The following is a 24,090-nucleotide window of genomic DNA, read 5'->3' on the forward strand; positions in this document are numbered from 1 at the left end:
CTTTTATAGGATGCTGCAAATGGTAACACCAGTTACCAAAACTATCTCAAAATCTTACTTCTTGTTGGATTGCTGTAGATTAAAAATGTATGCATTTAAGGTTAGAACTTAACTCAATCCCCATTATTGTGAAATGCAGTACACATATACTTATATGCAAATAAATAGTACCAAAAAAAATGAAGGAATTAGATCAATTATCTGTGTATAATTTACCATGACTAACATGAACACTAAAGATGTTACTTCCAAACACTGACATAAGCAGCAGATGAGGCTCACTTTCTCGCATTTTAGAAACCCTTTTTAGAAATACCTCTTAAAGACCAGCACAGCGAATTTCCAAGTAGCCTCGCAGCACTAACACAAATGTGATGTGTGACCAAACACAAGCATTGTTTTTGAGTATATTCAATATATTACGGTGATTAATGTTTCGGTGACTGAAGCCTGAGACAAAATTATTTTTGCGAAACATACAAATAAGGATCAGAGTTTGTCAGGCAAGAGAATGGGAGTGTTGTCTCGCTTTCACACTGACACCACAGTGGCATGCCAGACTGACTTCAGGCACAACATACGACGTTCGACTTAAGTACATGCGTGCAGCATCATCTGAAAGATCTTGGTGCACCCCGACACTCTCTCCACACCAGCTCAGCTTCCTGATTTTTCAAATCTTTAAATCCAATGTCAGCAGATTCAGCCGAAAAATTTTAGTTCGTATTAAGAGTTTAAGAAGTTTCTTTACTAAAGGATTTTAAGACAAGCCTTACGTGTACTTTCTTTGTAACACTCTATATGTAAAAGGGAGCAAAAGATTAAACTCGGGTAACCTTGCTTTTCTAACAGTTGCCTGTGCAAACGATGGAGTCAACATCACTGCCTTTCCCAGCATTTTGACGCCTTGCACCAGTGGCTTCTTCTCCCTGTGTCCGAAAGACAGAGCTCTTGCACTGCAGACCAAATAAATCACTGCTTCTCATGTGGCGAGACCACAGTGAAAATCTCTGTTTATATCTGCCGATGCCTCCATCACCTCAGGTGGCCAGAAAGGAACGGGGCTGTGCTGCACAATATTTCAGACCTTCACAGGCCATGGCCTTTCCAAATCGGTCTGGCCATTTTCGGGGACCCGCACTTCATTTGGTGGCAGTTGCTAATTTTTTGGCCAGTGACCGAACAAGCGTTTGATCGTTTGTATTATTGTATTACAGTGACCGATCTCATTGGGTTTGTAGTTATCATATAGGAGAAGAGGCCACGATGTAAAACATCCAGGTACTTGCATAACAATCCTGGTTTTGGGGATTCCCATAATGACAGTCCCTCTTGAGGCACAAATGACAGCTCACAAGCCTTAAAAAGTTACATTTCATGTAAGAAGGAAATGACAAACGTACCTGAAAGCTGCTCAAAGAGACTACATCAAGCAACAGCATCTAGCAACTCCCTATATGATTCAATTAAAATAGACATATGATCAACCTACCTCCAGGGAAATCCAAAATGCATAGTATAACTTTTAAAAAACGATGTTTTATTGCTTGTTTCAAAATGTCTAATATGAAACGATGCTTTAGGGGTTGTATAATGAATGCACTGGGAATGAGGGATTTGTTGCTGTTTCACTAACCCTTAAACAGAAAGCATATTACCAAGAACCAGAACCCATAAACAGCCAATTGCACACTGACATGTTGCAACGAAGCTGCTAGCAAATAAACATTTTCAGCATGGACCTGGGTTCACCTGGTGTCTGCAGTCTCTTCCTACAGTATACGCCACTGGAGGCTAAGCGAAATGTAAAATGTAATCATTTCACGGGCAGAATTACTCAATTGGAATTCCACAAAACAAAAAACCATGACAATATAACATTAAAACGTTAAATGTAAAATATTTAAAATGGAGTATGGTTTCACACAACGCACAGCTAGGCCATGAATATAGTATGCATATTAAGGTGAATACAGGTATAGTCTTTACTGAAATATTCATATAAAAATGGCAAATAACTTTAAAAAATAATTCTGTTTAGAATTGTAACACCTTTTTATTGTGTGCTTCAGTTTGGGATACTGGTCCAATTAGGAAGTTCATAGCATATTTCTGAATTCTTGATACTTGCGAAGAACATGCCAATAAAAAGAAGATTTATTGTTTGTTAAAAAAAACAATACAGGACATATTATGCACACCAACTGCATATGAGGTAGGCGATACATTACATGCCCTTTCCAGGCTTTTCCTTCTAAATTAAAGACCGTTAGTTCCGTTCTTTTAGACCTAGGTAGGCTTAATAACCATAACATACACTGTTGCCAAAATACTGAGAGTTCCCCGGTTGTAATGAAGACACTTTCTCAGAGACAGGCTATACAAGGCTGGTTTGAGGAGCATGTGACAAATGTCACCTTCAGATCACCTGCCCTGGCCTGAAGAATCCTCTGATTTCAAGCCCCTTGGAAAACAGTGGGGCTGCTGCAGTATGTTCTCTTCCAAAGCCCATGCACCCAGCTCAATTGAAGGAGATGCTGCAGCATGAATGCGATGTTTATGTGTTGCAGGTGCCCCAGAACCTCTCGAGTGCTCACATACTGTATCCTGTTCAAGCTGATGTTAATGCTTGTGGAGGCAGCAGCTCTAATTCCTTTGGCTAGTGAATACATCTATCCGTCGATCCAATTTCCAGCTGATCCTGCCCATTCAGGGTCATCGGTCCAACCAGAGCCTATCCTGACAAGCAACGGGCGCAAGGCAGGGTTCACCCAAGCGAGACGCTAGTTCACCGCAAGGCTCAGACATAGACACGCACTCACCAACTAACCTGCTGGTATGTCGTTTTGGCTGTGGGAGGAAACCGGCGCTCCTGGAGGAAATGGCAAACCTGAGGAGAACATGCAAACTCCACACAGATAGCAGCCAAGGCATAGAACTGAACCCAAGACTCCAGCACTAAGAGGCAGCGGTGCTAACTGCTACACCACTGTGCCACCTGACAGTGATCACATATGCTATATGAAACAGACAACAGCGCAGTGTAAAGAGATTTACTGGGTGAACACGTTTCCTCCTTAACTGTGGGGTGGATGCCAAATTTTAACAGGAGAGGACTTGGCTGATGTATGAAGATCCCTGCATTGCTGTTGGTATGATTTTTGTTATTATCTAGGTTCCCCAAGTCCCAAACAAAGTTATAATGCAAAACAGCATTTAAACCTTACAATAACTTAGCTTGACCTAAATTATGCAAATGTACACAAAAGCTCTAGAGATACCATTAACCATTATGCTACATTAAGGTGGCATTGAGCAAGTAGTTTAGTCAAATTCTCTGACCCAAGAGAGTTGCTTAAATGTGTTTTATTAAAATATCTAATAATAAACCAAGTTACTTATATTTGTGCTAGGTAAGTACATGTTGTACATATTTTCAAACCACATTATGAGCTCTAAATTAAATCTGAGTGCGCATATTGCACGATAGTAAGAAACCACTAATAAATGCAGGGCCTATTTTCTTCACACTTATAAATCTGACCCTGTATGTCAATGTGCTTTGGAAAACATTTGTTTCTGTAATGCTGACAGTGGGTTAAAGTTGAATCAAAGCATTACTGATCAAGATATCTTACAGTGCTGATCTACATGATTTACATTATACATGAATTTTAGTATTCAGAGGCAAGAACATCATTTTATTTGTTGCATTCTGCAAGCAGATTTTCCAAAAGTTAAAAAAAATGGACCCAGAGGAGGGTGCTGTGGAAACACACAGGGAACTAACTTTAATATCACGGGAGTCATGGTGAGTCTGTTTAATTTCTAGGGACAACAATCAGTGTGTGTTGCCAAGGAATGTGACATATTCTAAGTGACTCAAAAAGTTATTTTCAAATGTGCAGAGTGATAGTAAGACATAAAAATGATTTAAGGAGAAAACACTCAAGGTTTACTGCAATCTGGCCTAGTCCAATGTAACCTTTTCAGCAATATTATTTAGGAAAGCTATATATTCACAATGGGTTATATTTTGTTAAAGGTAAAAGGATATTTAGCTTAAATGTTGCACCTTAAAAATATAAAAATTGATCAGATGCTGAAATTCTTCACTTTGTTCACCAACCCTCAATACAAATAAAAATATTTTAAAGAGAACTGCAATTTTAGCTGAATAGCTGATTTTTAGTTATAACAATGGAGTGGGGGAGCAGATGAATGAAATTTCCTAACATAGCTGACTGATGCATGCTTTTAAAACGCTTATCAGGTCTGCTTTTCAAAATGCATCCACTGTAGCTTTAAATAATTAAGAACCTGCGCGCAAAAAAAGTTAAAACTTTCATTTGGAGTGAAGCTGAGCAAACCTGGCCTCCATTCAGTCATAAATCAGGCCCCGCACTCCTCTCTGCTACGATATTAAAGTAGGAAGTATTTAAACCCCAGCTTCCAGCCTTTTGAAAGAACAAGATAAAGGAGTGCACTATATACTCGGAGCCAATTCACATGTAAATGCCAGCTCCTTTTCGCTGACTCTGATTAACTCCCCCAGAGTTAATAGTTTCCCTGTTAACAAAGATTTATCCTCCCTTTCACCACAGTAGTACATTTAGCAGGAGAAAAGAGGAAAGGAAAACTTGCAGTGAGCCTTACAGTAAAGCCTCTTCAGAATATAATACAATCTACGTTTTCTTTAACTAATCCGTGGAGCAGATGTTTGACAAGACCGCTGCTCTTACAAGAGGTACAAAAAAACAAAAAGAAAGCCATTATTTTTTTTCCAGGCCAAAAGAGAAATTCCCACCAAACAGCAACAAAACAAAGAATAAGTGAATGACTGATCAACAAATTATATCAGAGCTCAAGGCATCTTTACAATGCGTCTGAAACTCTGCTTATAAATCTAACAGCTGAGTGGTTAAAGATAAGTTTTCTTTATTCGAAAAGAGTTATGACTGATACTCACCCACAGTTCAGTCCAAAGAAGAAGAGTACAAAGGCAAAAATAGAGAAAAAAAGACACAAAAAGTAACTATCTACTAAGGAAAGACCATTTGTTTTTCTGTGAAAGATCATGTATGTTTGCGACTACAAGCTAGACAGGACATTTTGTTTGATAAAAACAAGTTAACAAAAGTTAAAAGATACTCAAAAAAGGAAGAATATAAAAAAAGATAGCCCCTGGAGAACAATAAGTATTTTTTGCCAATGAGCATTCCTGCAAAAGCACAGGAGCAGTATGACATTGCCGATAGAAATGACATTACTCTGTAATTCCATGTTGTACAGTGAATTCCACTGAATCTCTGGAGACAATAAAACAAACAGCTGCATTTTAAATAATCTGGGAGTTGATTCTCAAGAAATTATGTTTTGGAAAATTTCAAGATTCATTTCCACTTTCCTTATGTTGGATGGATTCTAATGCTTTTTTTTCCCCTAGTGTCACACTGCTGGCTTATACAGCTTTCATTTTCATGCAAAAAAGTGATAATAAATTTACTCAGGGCAGCACCAAATCTCCTTGTCAACAGTTTTGTATTCAATTATAAACTACAAGAGTGATAAAAAAGGAAATATCCTTTATTAGTAGCAAAAATGCATCTTTACTGTATCAAACAGCAGCGTATTCATACTGCACAAGCACTGCCACGGTTTCATTAAACCATTTCCATCAGCATATTGAACAAATTCATCTGTTCTTTTCAACACTGAGCCCTAGCTCCTTGTCAGGTGAAATAATGGTTGAATAAGGCCAATGGTGCTTAAAAAAACCATTCTTTCTCCAGTCTATACTGTCTCATTCACTGTCACACAGAGGTTAACCACAGCCTCTAGGTCTTTTTGACAATGACAATGCTGCAGCTGTTTGTAAGCTAATACAGTATACAGATATTGTTCACTGAGCATACAGGACTGGCACACAGTTATAGACATCTTTCATATGCCAGATTTATTTCAAGATGTTTTGAATTCATTCAACATCTGAAGTTGGGTTTTTTTTTTTCCGTTACTTTTTCTATCATCACTGCTTTACAGCTGTTTCTGTAAAAGATTATCAAAATATAGCACATTTCGATGACAATACTTTAGAGATATAGTTCATTTTGTTTAGAATTTGCAAGCTAGTGTTACGGTCTCATACAGTTTCAATCCTATTTCTGTACATACAGTACAAGGACACATACATCAAGCAAACACCTCCATATGTTCCAACGATCTTGAAATCATCAAATTGACCATCACTGTTTTTTTTAAATCTCCATATCTTCACTGATTCAAGTCCACGTTTGTATTTTTGGGTGTGTTTATCCTTTAATAAATGATAGCCAAGAGTGAGGGTAGCTGCTTCTTCTTACCAGTACAGTACTATTGATAACAGGCAGTTAATTACACATAATCACATGAATGGGGCTCGTGTCAATATCAATAACACTGAAAATTGATTTCAGAAGACATAGGCTTTAAAGGAAAACAAATTCAAACAGGAAGCTGAATAACCAACATAGCTCTTACAATAATTCAACATAAAAGATGATATTGACAAAATGGTTGTTACCTGTGCACTTCTGTCCCATAATGACATTCTTTCACATCTCATTATTGTCTCCCCAGATCCCAGCATTTTACAAAAACGTTGCCAATCCACATCGCTGACTTTTTAAATGAAACTTTGCCTTCTCATTTTTGAGCTGAGGTACTCGTTTTAATCTCGGGCTCCAGCTAAAAAGCTCTTCGTCTTTTAAAATCATGTTGTCGTATGCATTCCCCAACCTTTTGAAAGTTTCTTTTGACGCGTGGTTTACAGCTACATTGACTACAATGACATTGAATTGAAGCCTCCTGTAGTGTGTTCGGGCACTTCAGAAAGCCAATTTGTGAACATTCCTCCATGTAGAATTGTGCTAAATCCTTCAGACCCTTTAGTTTCAGTTACAGAACTTGCATTCTGAGTTACTATCACAAATGTTCAACAGGACAGAGGTCTAGATTGTGCTGGCCAGTCTAGAACATGTATTAGGTGATCACTCCTATGACAATTTGGAGGCATGCTTTGGAACACTGGTCTTTGGCCAAATGTCCTGGTACATGTTGGAGTCTATGACTTCCTCCATCTTAACAGGAGCTCCAGAACCCTTAGAAACTAAAATTATTCTGCAGCTAGGATCACACCTTTCCCCTTCTCTCAACGACAGACTAATTTACTTCTAATTCCTCTCTATTCATTGTAGGTTTCATTTCACACCTCTCTTCACCTCTCCTGACTTCACACCACCTGATTGGCCACTCTGTCTGTCCCCTGCTCCCGCTCCTCCTCTCTCCCAGCTTTTGAGCTGTTCTGCCGCTACACTACCTTTGCTGACTACCCTGTCTTTCTCACACCTGCAGAAGGCTCCACGGCCGAAACGTTGTGTTTTCTTTCTTCTCTTTTCAGCATGGAATAAACCTATTACTTGTTCCTTTGCAGCCTACGCTGACGCAGCTCCCCACCTGGACTACTTCACTATATAGGAAGATACTTTATTGATCCCGTGAGGGAAACTGGAGTGCAACAGCAACTTAACACAGCAACCGTGTAACAAAATGATACAATAATACAACAATACAATACATACAATACAATCAGTACAGTCAGTGGGAAGTGCACTAAGAAGAGTATATCAGTAGCCTTAAATGTCTTAATAGTTCACACGACAGCAGAAAGTGGTAGATTGAGCATTTTGTGGCCTTATAGCCTTAACCACGATGATACTGCATGTTTTTCATATATTACCACCTTTTACACCCCAGGGAAATAGGACATTCAAGGCCTCTGTTTAGCTTTGGGGGCTTCCAGTGGACATCCAAAGAGCAGAATGATACATTGTTTTGGTTGAATTTTAAAGCAATACATGAATAAATGTGACTCACTTCTGAAATTCAATTAATTATTTTGTCAGATGTAACTTGGTTCTGTGCAATGCTATTATGATGTCAATATAACTATTACATTTGAAAAGTAAGACATTGCCTCTAACGTCTGATTTTTTATGAACTTCTGAAATTAATAAAATAATACAAACTACTAAAAGCATCCCCAGTAAATTAATAAAGGGTGATTAATCATTAAGAGCAAAAGAAGGACTTCTATCTGCTCAGGTGACAAACACAAGGAATCATCGCAGAGGTGACATGTTTAATCCAATTTTCATCAAACAGGTGAGAGAGATGGCACTTTTCTCACCCTTCACAAGATAAAACCTAAAAGTCTACAAGGGATACCTGCAGGTTATAATGGAGATCGGAACTACAGTATTCACATACCTGTTAGAAATATATGGACACCTGTCAGGCATATTAAGACAGCAATTAAAAGATAAGGAAATTAATCTATTCCTTATAAAATTTGTGATTGCTCGCCATTCCTTAAAACATTAACACTTCACTCCGCCAATGCCAACCACATTCTGCAGGGTCTGCAGGTGAGGTAACAGGTTAGTTTTCATGTCAAAGCAGTTATGCAAAGCAAGGCAGTCATGACTGCGGCGTCTCGTACAACAAATTCCACTATGTGAAAATGCAAAAGAAATCTAGACCATGTTTTGGCAACTGGGGATTGTATCAATAAGCATGTAAAACAAATATTAAGACATAAATGCAACACTCAATATGTGTCATCTGACTGCTACACCCCAGTTCAAAAGAAGAGATCTTTAAAATTCTGCTTTGAAACCAAATATCTCCTAGATTTTTACATTTTTTGACCAACATATAATTATAACATAATAAATTAATTTGGAAATTCATGCATATATCCAAGTAATTATAGATCTTTACTGAGAGAATAAAATCCTTGTCAAGATGTTGAAACTCTCTCAAAGCAGTATAAAAAGACCCACAAAGATCAGAAAAAAAGGCTTTATTAAAATGCAGTAAAGGCAGACATCCAAGGTATTTTGTATGCATTTGCCTCTAGATTTAAGACCCACAACACCCCAATTTTAAAAAGAATCATAATTCCAAAGAGAAGCATGTAACAGCTTCACTACATATTGGTAGTATCAGAGACCCTACTGACAGCAATGCTCCAAGGATTTTTTTTTCTACAGTTAGTACATGCCCTCTGTGGTTTCATTAGAAGCACAATATTTAAAGCACTGGATTTTTATAAGATCTGTGCTCAGACATCAGCAGCTCCTTTGTTGTGAAAATTTTGCTTTCTCTTACTCTAGGACATATAGACACTCAACCTTGTGTTACATTTCAGAATGAGAAACAAACATAACTATTCTATACAGTGTGGGTTGCCATTTGTTATGTAGTCCCAGTGTAAGGCATAGAGTGCATTTTCTAATCTCATACTGATAGTTCATGTTTCAGAACCTAAGGGCAACCAAGTTGTTATTAATGAAAAGACAAAGCGTATTGCTAACAAAGGAAAGAAAAAAAACACCCCATCTGGCTTTTGAACTAGACTATAAAAATTGTTTAGACATTATAATATGTACAATCGAAGTAGTGTAACAAACAGCAATAGTAAAAGCAACCTTTTATCCATAAAACAATGGTACCTGGTTATACTGGAGCCTGTTTTACAAATTCCTTCACTAACTTGCTTATTTCCAAAGAACCAAAACTCTCCTGTGCATCTGCACCCTGGCTATCCATCCACAGGGACCACCCTTAATAAATATTCACTAAAATATAATTTTACACTTCTTTAAAGCTGGAATCAAGTATAAATACCTGGGTTCTGCAACCTCCAACACCAACACCAAACCTTTGTGAAGTTGAAATCATATTTACAAAGTGGGAGTAAATTCCTGTGCTTTTCAATTCCAGCTCCAGGGTTTTATTAATATCAGTTTCATTTCCAATTTAATCAATTCCAATTAAGGCTCATTTCACAGCTTAACTGAGAAAAAATACACACAAGGTACAAGGTACAACAACATCAGATGCTACTGCTAATGCATTCCATGGATTCCTTTCCATAGTTTAAGAGCAAAGAACCATCGGCTACTTTTGGTAAATAATGGTCTTTAATAAAAATGTTTTGTTTTGTTTCAATACATCATTCTGCAATACTCTTCAACTCCTGAAGCTCCTCTTCTGCTATTTCTTCATTCGGCTCTTTCTTCCAAGTCACATCTGATCTTAGTCCCCTCCTTCTGCTCTCCTGAACTCTGCTCCATCCCCCTTCCTGCCGACACCTCCTCTCCACACACCTTCCAGGCGATCTTTCTGTGTGGCTCGTTCTCCACCTTGCACACCTTGCACAGCTGAATGAATACTGTAGAACTAAGGAACAGGTAAAGGCTTATTCCACACTGAAAGGAAAAAAAAAAGACACAGTGTTTCGGCTGTGGAACCTTCTTCAGGTGTGGAATCTTCTTGATACTTTTTCTGGTGAAATGGACACCTGAGGAAGATTCCACAGCCGAAACGCTGTGTCTTTTCCTTTCAGCAGGGAATAAACCTTTACCTGTTCCTTCTGCAGCCTACGCATGCTGACACAGCTCCCTACTCGAACTACTATTGTTTTATCACATTATGCATAATTATTGCATTCATCGATTTGATTGTTATTTTTACCTCTGTACACCCTACCTTTGCAATTCACACAGTGAGTGTTTAGTTTGTTGACTGTTTTGAATGCAAGCTGCCTCTGATAAAGACTTACACTTAAAATGAATTCAATTTAATAATTTCAGAGACGAACTTCTATTGCATTTCTCTTGGAACTGACACTACTCAACACGTGACTATTGCATGACGGCAGTAATCTACCACTAAACAGAATCTGTTCACACCAAAAGCATTGGCTTCACATTGTTCACTGACATTATACTGTATATACTGAATTGTTTACACTCTTCCTTTTAGGTAGAATTAGAGCTTTATACTTGCAATCTATTGGGTGAGGAAAGTACACTGTTTTTCTGCAATACAGCCTAATTAACATGACAAAATATGAATCCTTCAGCTTTATTGGTCTCATATTTAAATAAAAACAAATTAAGCACTAGGCAAGACCTTGTACTACACATTGACTTTTTGTGACTTTAAACAAGAGGGAACACAAAAGCCACATCTCAAAACATAAATAGAAAAATAGCATCAGTGTAGACTTGTTTAGGGGCTATGAAAGAAGGCTTCAATTGATTTTGCTGCTGCATTATGTGAAAATTAAAATGTAATATCAGCCCACTCATACAGAGACAAATTAGGTACACAGAAGCTGACATAGCATGCATCCTTTTAAGGAGATCTTGTAAACCATTAATTCAGCAAATCATCAATCTCTTAACCTCCTAATGTAACTGCCACTTAATTTTTTCCCATTTAAGCCATTTTTGTGCATCCTTTCCATATTCTTCATAGATAACACAATTATTGACTATGCCAGTGAACTTTAATATGTGGACTGGTAAAGCTTGTGGACTGTAGAGTGAATTTGAACAAACACTGGCATATATCAACAACAGCTTTTGTATATAGCCAATTGGTTAAAATGTTTTTAGAAATATAACATATTTGTCTTATATTTCAAAGATTTAGGATTTTTATTAAAAGTTTCTTGGAATTTTGCTTAAATGATTGGGATACACTCGAGTGACTTTGTGACATAACCCCTAAATTATCTCCTTGTTGAAAGAGTTCATTAAACACAGGTGATGATGTGATTTAACCTGAATTTCAAGTTAAATCATAAAGAAAAATAAAGAAAGTAAGAAATGCGGCCCACTTATCAAGATGACAATGTCATTGTGTCATCTATCGTATATACTGGAGGCTGGAACGAGTCAGTATGCTGTCACTTTCCACAGAATAAAAATCTTCTTTAGCAATAAATCAAGTTCTTTTGCAGAATACTCAGATACACATCTGGTGTACACAAGCATAATAACACAACAGTTGTTGTGTACAGTTGACTGATCGAAGGGGGTGTCCAAGTCTAACGGCCTGGGTGGGAGTATCTATTAACTACACAACTTCTAGTTATTCATGGCAATCTTACTGCACAGAGAGATTCCCTGATCCAATCGTGGGACGTCATCTGCTGTCCTTTCTGCAATGAGCCTCACCCTGATGTGACAAGCACTCCTTCAGCACAACACATGCCCTCATACTGTTTATGTAACAACATCTTTCTTGCGAGATTATCATGTGATAGTGATGCCTCACTGGACGCAAGTGGAACGAGCTGGAACAATGTGTGGTATCTAGGGCTCAGAGATCAGTGAAAGGGCACATGATTGTCCTGGCTCTATGAGAGGAATGGGACAGCATCTGCAGCTTGTTGCTCAGCCATGTGTCACAGAGGTGTAGCTTGCAGTGGTGACCACACACCCTACTCCTCTGCGACTCTCTCGGTAGATCCCCCGTGGATGACAAATGTTCATCAGCATAATGGATTTACCTATGCCTGGTCAATAAAATCTCAGTGCACCTGCTGCAAAAAAAAACTGTCCATATTTGGCTAATTTTTTCTTTCACTGTTACAATTAGATGTGATCAGATTCTTTTTATGCTCAACATAGTAGATTTGTAACAGGCTAAACTTTATGTTCTAGTTTGCAATCTTTGCACTAAATCTTTTAGTGTATAACTTAGTTTTACTCTTGGTGCTTTTTCCCTCACTATATTTGTGCTTCTTTCGTGTAATAAAGGTGTTCTAATGTGCCAGACTTCGAAATATCGAAATATCTGTAAAAATACAGAACAATAATTTCATAATTTTATTTATAAAATTATTATAATATTGAGGTAAGCAGAGAAAGTCACATTTTAGAGGTTTTATGTACCACATGCCAAAAGAAAACTGAAAGTCTTCCTGCCCACCTAACAGCCCCAGGTAAACAATTATATTCAAAGAATACAACACTGGTTCTAAGCAGGGGAAGGAACAGATAGTTTCTTTAATGACTGGGGTTCAACCTAAAACACTGAGGTTATAAGAAAGCACATTTAAAAGCATTTCCATTCTAAAAGGTCACTAGGTGACCAAATAAAAATCGGTCAGATTACTGAGCATTTTCCCATGGTGGATCACAGAGCCTTGAGATTCACTTGATCTAAACTCTTAATGTACTGGCCACCACTTGGGCGATGTGGATCCTTGAGAACGGGGGAAGACCCATACCTAGAAAGATATGTTTTCATTTTCTTTGAATTAGGTGATCGCACATCCTGATCAGTGACATTCGGACTGAACCTATTCACTAAGAGCTACATGTTACCATTGTCTTTTCACCAAAAAAGATTGGCATAGCTCACCCCACCCTAAAGTTTATAATTTCACTCGGACGGAGAACGTATAGTAAAGGGGTGTTCAAATACCAAAATGTTTATAAGTAAAGCCATGAACAGCAAGGCCATTTCAGATGCAGTAAGTTACACCGTACTGTTAACATGTAGTTAGAGTATTGCCTAACTTGTGATAATCCTGAAAAACGCAAACTAAACTGTGCATTATTGATCATCAGCCTTTGTTCTCGCAGTACATTTTCAGCACAGCCTAAATATTTTTTGGTCATATCAACGCATAATTCGATCCCTAACCCAAACACGGTTAAAAAACGTGAGGCGGCGATATCGGCTTTTCCCCACCGCTGACCTCGGTCAGCAAAGCACAAGCCCATCGCGTCACAGTGGGTGAGAAGAAAAGCGCGGGGCATCTCTGCCTTCACTGAGCCACCTGAGTTCAGTGCAGGAAGACAGACCACGACTTTTAAGCCTGCGCCCTTGAATTACTGCTCTTAAAGAGCAATTCAGCTAACAAAGCTAAACTCACAGCTTTAACAGAGATGAAGACGGATGATGTTAAATCTCAAAAAGACTGAAAAACACTTTGCCAAACTGAATTTTTAAAGCAGAGCAGCTGGCAATTCCAGCGATTTGTGAATGCAGGTATTTCTTTAGATTTTAATTGTCGGGTACTGGCGTGCAGATGATATTATAGGACATGAGCATATTAATTGTATATTTGGGCGCTTATTTGAAAACATTAACAGAAATTAAATCAGTGAATGCGTTTCTAGTATATTCTTTTCCAGACAATAATAACCATGAATTTGACAGGGAAGTCAGATGATAATAAAGTACGCGTTGAAATCCAAAGCCATCCGTCAGCTGAATCGTGCAATTATGTCAGGGTTTTCGTTAAGCCGCGTCTCGTTCCCAACCGTATGTCTAATTACAATATTTCCAGTTACAAGCTTGCCAATCGAGTCTATGTAAATGAGGGTGTGAGACTAGCCAGTGCCTACCCTACCACTGACCTCACCACATATTACTGTTACTGACATCTGTGAATCTCTAATGGAACAGACATCATGGCTTGTTGTAGCTGTAATGAGGATAAATTTCTCATTTCTGGTAGGAAAATTTACCAGGCACCAGAATCTCTCCTTCCTCTCCTCCATCCATTCACCCATCATCAGCAAGCCGCTCGTCCCGGTGGACAAGGGCGAACACATGTTCTCTCACTGGCCAGAACTCCAGTGATTTTCACCAAGCTTCATCTGTTCTGATCAGTTCAATACAAAAAATATCACGCACTGAATGGAAAGTACTCTGTATTACAAAAACAGTGATCTGAAACAAGTAAGCATGAACTACATTAAAGTCCATGTTATGCAGCAAAGGCCGTTTTGTTTTTTTTGCATTTCCAGGTCGCACTGAAATCCTCATGATTCCATCCTTTTTTGTCACTATTATTGTTTAATGTCTCTACTCTAATGGATATGGACATTATCCATGAGAGGATAATATCCATTATCCAATAGGGGTGGTGCGGAGGCTCTGTGGCTCAGGCTCTGCGCCTGTGGCTGGGAGGTTGCCGGTTCGTATCCCGCAGCCGGCAGAGGAATCCTACTCCGTTGGGCCGCTGAGTAAGGCCCTTAACCCCAACTGCTCCAGGGGCGCCGTATAAATGGCTGACCCTGCGCTCTGACCCCCAGCTTCTCTCCCTGTCTGTGTGTCTCATGGAGAGCAAGCTGGGGTCTGCGAAAAGACAAATTCCTAATGCAAGAAATTGTACATGGCCAATAAAGTGATCTCATCTCCCCTCTCATTATCCCAGGATTCCCATCTGAATTCCAGTTTGGTTTGCATAGCCTGTTCTTTATAAAATCCTCCCTACCTTCTATTCAAATAATTCTCACTTCCCCACCCCATCTGCAGTGTTTCGGGGCTGATGGCATCTTCTGGCGGCAGTGCATCACCACACAGCCTGGCAACATCACCACCTATCTGACTAATCTCATCAGATCTCAGAAACTAGGCAAGGGCTTGGCCAGCGTCGGGAAGCGTCGCCAGCGTCGGGCTTGGCCAGCGTCGGGAAGAGAGACCAGGATGCCAGTCCATCCATCACTGGGCACAAACACATTCACTCACACGCATATATGAGACAATTTAGAGGCACCAATTAACCTAAACAATAGCTCTTTGAATAGCGGCAAGAAACCATAACACACAGAATTAAAAAAAAAACAATATACATATGACTGATATTAATCAGAAAAAGTAGAGCACCTAAAAGCAATGCCTGTTGCAGTCCACAGATTTCCTCAGGTAACTATACATTTCTCCCCTTATCATGAATTTGTTTATCAGTGTTCATTACATACATAAACATTACCTTTGATGTCCACAGCTGCCAATTTGAGAATCAATCTATTATTTGTGACCTTATGAATTTTGCTTTGGAAATATAAATGTATTGTACTATCTGCTCTACTCAACTGTTGCTGTTTAAAGACTACAAAGTTAAACAAGACCTCCTCATTTATAAATTCAGGTTCACACCCATGTAAGATTCTAGAGAATTAACTAGATACTTTGCTTGGATTTCACATGATACATGTGTCGAACACATAAAACGGGCAGGTAGAACCAAAATGACCTCAAAATTGTTAGGAAAATGAAGGATGTGTAGTTGAAATTAAGGTTGTCCATGAAAGTGTAACAAGAGAAACTTTACTGTTAGTTCCAGAGAAGATGGATTTTTACCAAACAGACCTTATATAAAGAATTAAAGACCCTAGTTTAAAACCACTAAGTATTAACATTACTTTAGAACAATAAATAATAAATGAAGCGGTGCTAAATCTTTTTTAAAAAGTCATTCAGTTATGGCAAAAATGCATTTACCTGTTCCTGCAGACCCTGGATGTATCACTTCCACATATACTTCAAAGGTGGTCTCAGGATTGTCCCTGGAAAAAAAAAGATATATGTGGGTATTACTCTACACTGTAACAGTACTTTAACACACATAATTAAGGAAGGTTTTCATTAATTTATGAATGATTTTTGTGCTAAATATGATCTCATGATCATAACTTGTGATTTACTGCATCCATTTTCTGACTGCTTTATCCAATACAGCTGGACAGGGGAGCTGAATCCTATCCCAGCAAGCAACAGGCACAAGGCAGGATACGCCCTGGATGGGATGACAGTCCATCCTATTTCCCCAGAAGCCAGTTAACCTATCAGTATGTCTTTGGGCAGAGGGAGGAAACTGGAGCAGCCTTGCAAAAATTGGAAAACATACAAACACTACTCAGACAGCAGCCCAGGTCCAGAACTGAACCCAGGACCCCAGCACTACTAACTACCGGACCACTGTGCCTCCTATGATTCAATACATGTCATTTTAAAATACTGTAAGTGTATTAAAAAATACACAAAATACTCTATATAACCACTACTTCTCTATAAAATACTTCTATTGATAGAAACTGGCATACAGTTTAACTAAAGTACCTCCACAGTACAGACAACAATAATTATGCCATGCATAATATTTGCACAGTTAAAATGTTAGGACATTTTCAGGTCTGTAAACATAAACACTGTATATTTGCAAAATAAGGAACAGTTTTGACTGTACTTATATATTATACACACCCAACAAGAATCCGAAGCTGAGAAGCTTAACATGCTTGCTGTTTTGTACAGATAAGCCTACAGTACATGCTTCTCTTATTAATTTACTTAAAATGAATTAAAGAAAAGATTGTGCCTGTAATAAACCAAATACGACAAAAAAAACCTACAACATATTTTACTCTGCTTTAATGCAAATTTTAAATAACATGCTACATCAGATCACTCACTGAGCATCTTTTTGAGATGAAAGACAAAAGGAAACTTTTTTCCAAAAAGGCAGCACAAATAGTTTTGTAAAGAGCAAATCAGCAAAACCACAGAAATTGTATTCTTTGTAAAACAATTCCAAGGTGTGCAAATTGCGTAGATCAACATCCTTCTGGACAAATTTCTTCTCCTGTTTCCTTAAAATATGTTTAAAGGAAGGGATGGTTCATCGAGCCAAAACATGAGTTTAATAGTCACTGTCTACTTTCCTATACTTTTTAAAGCAGTACTGCAAAGTTTTTGAGCAATAGCTTAAAGCCTGACAGTGAAATTTCCATTAGAAAGCGAGACTTTACCAATAACCAAGTTAGGAACATTGTTCCAAAAGCTATATATTTTCTTCTCCTTTTGCCAATTAAAAGAATGTCCCATAAACAACTACTTATTATAGCGTCGGATTCTGAACAGTTAACCAAGTGACCAAAAAAGTAGCAGATACTATTCCATGCCAATGTTATACTATTTAAACTGTTTTATAAAAAAATACTGTTAAGGGCAAGGAACAATGAAAAAGACTGCACTACGTTGCTCTTTGACCAAGAACTGTTTTCAGAGGTTAAGTTGACAATATTTCTACTGCCAAACCACTACAGTTGTGTGCCATCACATAAAACAACCAGACTGCTGTCACATAGTTTCACAGATTTTTATTTGATTTGAAAATAATTGCATATTGGGAGAATGATCATTGTTCATTTCTTTTTAGGTACACTGCCACTTTAAGTGAATACATAAATTCATTCTGTTTTAAACTTTATAGAGATGTATTCTTTTATGTGGAGCTCAGATACACACGCCACACGCTACTCAACAATGTAACTTACAACACCAGACATATTCGTTTAGACAGTATTATCTGAGTTAACTTGCGTCACACACAAATAAATGTTTAAACCTCTGTAACACACAGCTGAGTTCTGATTCGTACAAACTAATTGCAAAAGATCCTTATTATAAAGCTGGAGACAGCTAAGGACGCTAATCATAAAGCACAGCTTGGGTGATACTGCCCTGTATGTAACGAAAGAACGATCATAACACTTCGGGCTACGATAGCAGAGCAGTGCCTTCATTAAACAGTTACATAACATACATGTACAGTAAAACCGTTAGAGCAATTCCAAAACCTGATCATGCATCATAGCTTTACAAGGTTATAACAGCAGAACAGCCCCCGCCCCAGCCCAAAAACACACATAGAAATCCGACAAAACAGACCAGATAACCCCCGTGTTCTGTGCAATGTTTACATACTCAAGACACCAGTCACAGCCACAGCGAACCCTAACAGCCTCTATCTGCAATCCCTTTAAATGCTGTGAAATGTTACGTGCAAAGAAAGCATCGTTTGTTTTCTCAAAACGCGGTGTAATTTGTTTCAAACTGCGTCCAATAAACATGTCCCCTTATTTTTCGCAACAAGTCCATTTTATAATTGAGAGGCCTCGCAATACCAGTCACTCCACGAATTCCAGGAATAGCATTTCTTTTTTGTGGTACAGAAAAGGCTATAATAAATGACCCTTACTTTATCCGAGACCCCATTTTCAGTTTTCAAAATATCCGGGTCTAGCAGTGTGAATGCAGAACGCAGCGCAATTATTTCAATATTTTTCCTGTACCCTGCGTCAGACAGTCATAGCACACGCCATGGTCACCATGCGCAGCTCAGAGTAGCAAACCGTATCGACCTATGGGTATTGTAGTGCAGTTGGTTGATATTGCTTGCACGGAAAAGGGGAATTCGGGCATCAATAACTACAATTCCCAGAGTTGTTTGCGGTGCTGTTGGAAAAGCCGCAAGATGCACATGACAAGACATGTTTCACAATGTTGCAATTCATTCATTCGCTCTTCAAGGAGTGGAAAGAAGTTACATTGACTTGTGCACAATGTTTCTGGATTCCGCTTTCTAAAAAACAATTTTTTATTATTTTTCTATCTCGTACTCACAACGCACAGAACTCCAAAACTAACTTGATTGTGTAAAATAAATTTACGAAATTATTCAGTGCAATAGTACGACTTAACCATTAAATATTTGGAAGAATTGGTTGTTTAGAACGTGCCGTTAAATATATATATAATTAAAAAAACAGACATTTGGTACTAAACATAGATAACCATCAACATTCTAAACAACAAAGTTTAGAAACAAAATATATAAGTGGCTGAAAAACCACATGACTGCAAACCTGTTCCAGACATCAGTAACTATATGTGTCTGTCCTTGAATTAATATTCTTTCAATTGCCAGTTATGACCCCATGTTAGTGTTTCACTATTGAAAATGAAGTTGGATTGGTAATAATTGACTTTTAATATTTCTTACTTCAAAGGTGTCTTAACTGGTTAGGCTCAGCCGACTTGCTTTTTATCAACCCAGGCTGATTATTTCAGAAAATTGAAACAGAAGTTCTGACGATGATGTTGTGAACTCCTTAAAATGAAGGACGCTAAGCAACTCTGGGTCCGGTCAGTACGTGGATGGGACAACCATGTTGCTTTTGGACGAGGTGTATGTGGACCAATAGGTGGCTCTCTTCCTCCCAGACCAGAATTTCAACATGAACACGCCAGCATGGTGATCAGAGACTCTGTGCTATATTAGGCGCCATCCATTGGATAAGATGATAGCCCTCATTTCAAGATCATCAATTGTTCTGCCCTACTTCTAAAGTTTACTTGCTGTAGCAACGAAAAATAAAACTGTAGGTTGAAATGTATTGGAAAACGCTATGATTTCAGACCATTGCTTTGCACAGGTTTCAGCATTAGGATGGATCAATATTATCCAAATACAGGGTTATGGGATAGCCTGAGCCTCAGGCAGCACAACTCTTAAAGGCACGGACTTAGAGTATTAACGTTTTTTTGTGAGGTAGCAGTGGAAAGCATGTTAGTGACTTGTGTTGGCATTTTAAAAGAGACATCTCTTGGAGGATTTTTCTCTGGTGAGTCTTTGTGGTACATTATTTTATAAAAGACTGCAATATAAATATGAAATAAAGGACAAAGCTTTACTTTTTTTTACTTTTTTTGTGTCAATGACATAATCAGAATTACACCATATTAAATGTGCATTGTATCCATAGGTCCAAGGATGTATCTATAGACTACACACATAACACAGAAGACATAACAGCTGTTTCTTTGTGTACATTGAAATGTAGCATTGATGGAAGATTTTGTGACCTCAAAGTCTCATTGCAATCAATAGTATATCTGTTAATATCGGTGATTCATTTTAACCCCCTTACCAGCATTCTGCTAATGTGCTTACTGGTAGCAAAGCAGTATTGTTTTAAGTTGCACTAAATTATCAACAAGAAATGTTTATTGTTTACAAACTGCAGCCAAGGCGGCTATTTAATTATGTTGAAGTTAATTGATGTTCGGTCATGTTTTCTAATGAAGTGAATTGAGTCAGCTGGGGAACCATAGTGAGATTGATCACTAATTTGTACAAGACAATGAAATCAAATCTCTGTGTGAGTTTCATACGCAGCATTGCAATGAAAAGGGTGGTGGTAAAATTACAAAATAGGCAGCTTCTTAAATCAAAATAAAACACAATCAAATAAGAATCAGATCTTGACCCCACCTTGCTATGCAAGCAAATAATAAAAGATAATAAATTCACCCCCTCAATTCAGAGATTACCAAGAGATACACAGTACGGCACAGGAGTCCTTATTTCTCTGGCACAGGTTGATAATAGAGTAATAATCAGACCCAATCTTAGACAATTGAATAATTATTAATAATAAATAACACTAAAAGAACAGTTACACTTTAAGCACATATCTATAGGTCTGTGAGTGTACAGAGCCCTGCCTTTTATAGACTTTATAGAAAATCCCGTAATTCTGTCCTCACAATCTAAATACAACAAAAAACCTTAACAAGCCAAGATAAAGTTTATCTTTCTGTTTTCTTCAGATGTACTTTTCTTGTACAAAAGACTGTTCCTGTTCTAGGACAATTGCTTTGCATGTTGTCTAGCCAAGACCTTGCACATTAAAAGGTATAGATTTTAGGCATCATGAAATCACATTTCTCAAGTAGCAGATTTCAGACTTGAAACATATCACTCGATTGGGGCTTTCAGTTTAACTGAGGTCAAGGTACCACAGACAGAAACTCCACATCAGTCATAGGTTTTGAAATTTTTCATTTGCGGTGGATCAAAATTATCCATCCATCAATTTTCTAACTGCTTTATCCCATACGGGGTTATGGGGTAGCCTGAGCCTATCCCAGCAAGCAACGGACGCAAGGCAGGAAACTGAAGCACCTAGAGAAAACCCACACATTCACAGGGAGAACATATGAACTCCACCCAGATAGCACCCCAGGATTTAAATCCACAAACCCAGCACTGTGAGACAGCACAACCAACCACTGTGCCAACATACTGCCTGGATCAAAGTTATTTTCTTCAAATTTACTATTACTATTAGAAGCAGTGGTCATTTAAAATTGTGATGTGTTAAGTATCAAGTACAAAAATAGGTTTTGCATTGTGCTTTACCTAGTGTTGTAGATGTGTAGGTTGCTCTGTCCTTTCCAGCTCTGGTTTTTAGTCAGCGAAATGGTTGCTCTAGGAGAGATCTGGGAGAAAGGACCCAACATGTCCGCAGTACTACTTCAACTGTCAGTGGAGAGGAGAACAGAGTGATGGAGCCAGTTCAGAGAGGGGGATTATTGGGAGGCCATGATTGGTAAAGGCCAGGGGGAAATGTGGCCAGGATGCTGGGGTAACACCCCTACGCATTTCAAGAAACATGCTGGGATTTTTAATGACCACAGAGAGTCAGGACCTCAATTTTACATCTCATCCAAAAGAAGGCACCTTTTTGCAACATAGTGTCCCTGTCACTATACTGGGCCATTAGGACTGACACAGATCGCAGGGTGAGCACCCCCTACTGGCCCCTCTAATACTTCTTCCAGCAGCAACTTTAGTTTTTCCCAGGGGGTGTCCTATCCAGGTACTGGCCAGGCTCACACCTGCTGAGCTCCACTAGGCTGCCGGCTGCCGGCTGTGAGCTGTGAGCTGCAGGGTGATATGGCTGCTGGCAGATAACCACTTTTAACCACCAGCCACCCATTCAGCAGAGCTCACCTATGTCTTTTTCAAGGTGGCATGTCTGATGAAGCCTGTCCTACACCCCTTTCATAGTGTTAATCCCAAGAAGTGACTTGACTTGTACTTGGCTGATGTGCTCTGAGCTCTTCCTAAGTGTACTTGCATGAGGTCAGGCTGCTAAGACTGTCGGTGTTGTTGCAGTCAGTTATGTGGTGCTGATGTAAAACAAATGTGTTCCTATTGACTTTTTAGCACCCAAGTACCTTTTCCTAAGTAAAGCTTTCTTTGGCTCCAAGTGTGTCTGGTCTACTTCCTTTGCCCTGCTCAGAGAGTTAGTGAGGTGTTCCAAATTTTGAACTAAAAATGTGAACACCTGTAAGAGTGAGGTAAAGCAGACAGATATATTATATTTTATGATCTCGGGTAAGAGCTGAGACAGCCTAGTTGAGACTTTCATTTTGCTATGTAAAGGAGTTCAGCATGAGGATTTCTTTTCTGATTTCTTCCAGCTCCAACTCGCAGAGACTAAGTGTTTGATTGGCTCAGAGGACCCCCATCCCTGCTCTGGTTCTTAATAAGCTTCAATCCAAAACCACGTCCAATGCTGTCGATGAACTACTGTGGATGATAGAAAACTAGGTGGGTAAGTCGATCTCTAAATTGGTTGTTAGACTTTTAAATGTCATTTTCTGTTTAGATCAATGTATTTTTATTTTGATCCTCAGCTTGTGCGGATGTATTCATCCATTGTCTAACCTCCTTATCCAATAAAGAGTCACTGGGAACCCAGGACCTATCCCAGCAAGCAACTGGCACAAGGCAGGATACACCCTGGGTGGGACACCAGTCCATCACAGGGCACACACAGACGCACACACCACCGGCCGATTTTCCCAGAAGGCAATTAACCTACCAGCTTGTCTTTGGACTGTGGGAGGAAACAGGAGTACCTGGAGGAAACCCACATAAACAGTAAGAGAACATACAAACTCCACACAGACAGCACCCCAGGTCAGGAATTCAACCCAGGGCTCCTGCACTGTGAGGCAGCAGTGCTGACCACTGAGCCACCATACTGCCCACCCACTCACATATACAGAGAGGCTGAATCTGTTTTCTTAATATACAGATACGCAGCCTTGTGTCATTTAATCAATTTGATTATTTTGCTCATTCCAGGTTTGCTCAGTAATCAACAGCTGTTCCTGTATTATGTGTATTTGTTTTCATGATGACAATGAATCAATGTATTGACGTTTTAGACAATGATTTATCAATAGTGAAAAATTAGGCATCCACCCAGCTTTAAACACCTGCATTGCCTTTATTAGCTATTAAACTCTTCATGAGAGGAGAATCTATCCAGTAAACAACGAACCGAAACCAGCAATGAGGACCATATATCTTCCTTGAACGTCTTGAGTAAAGGCATGCGATTTTAAAGTTTTCCTCTTTCTAAAATTATTCTAATTATTATTAAAATCCTAAATCTATTCTTAATTAAAGATCAGTAAATCATTAAAGAAACAACACAATCCCTGATCGCATCTCCTTATTTTTTCCCAGGAGGTCTCCCATCCAGGTACTGACCAGGCTCACAGCTGTGATGGGGTGATATCTTATCCCAGGTGCACCCAGCCTTGGGCCCAGGCAGTTGCTCCAGCTCTGTGACCCTGAACTTGATAAAGTGGTTAGAACATAGATGGATCAAAACATTTTAAAGAAAAGATCCACCGATAATTTGCATTGTTTTCAATTAGTTTGAAATGTTCTGCCTTGTAACATGCAGTTCCTGAAGCTGAAATGTCTAATGAAAAAACTAAGCAGTTTGATTAAGGATGCAAATA

General features: G+C 38.7%; 1 protein-coding gene across 6 annotated transcripts in view; it reads right to left on the reverse strand.

The window, feature by feature from the left end:
* Positions 1–18,830, reverse strand: part of dennd1a (DENN domain containing 1A) — a 267,700-nt gene extending 248,870 nt beyond the window's left edge. For 5 of the 6 annotated variants that reach the window (XM_088940720.1, XM_088940718.1, XM_088940719.1 and 2 more), the window contains exons 1-2: positions 18,680–18,830; positions 16,141–16,205 (exon numbers count right to left, since the gene is read on the reverse strand). In XM_088940720.1, the coding sequence (XP_088796846.1) occupies positions 16,141–16,205; positions 18,680–18,696 (82 nt within the window). In that variant the 5' untranslated portion in view covers positions 18,697–18,830. The remainder of the gene's footprint in view (positions 1–16,140; positions 16,206–18,679) is intronic. The other variant, XM_088940721.1, reaches the window with a different exon arrangement.
* Between the last annotated feature and the right edge of the window lie 5,260 nt (positions 18,831–24,090).

This window comes from Atractosteus spatula, chromosome 23, assembly GCF_055471065.1.
Source record: "Atractosteus spatula isolate fAtrSpa1 chromosome 23, fAtrSpa1.hap1, whole genome shotgun sequence".
In the NCBI taxonomy this organism is placed as follows: Eukaryota; Metazoa; Chordata; class Actinopteri; order Semionotiformes; family Lepisosteidae; genus Atractosteus; species Atractosteus spatula.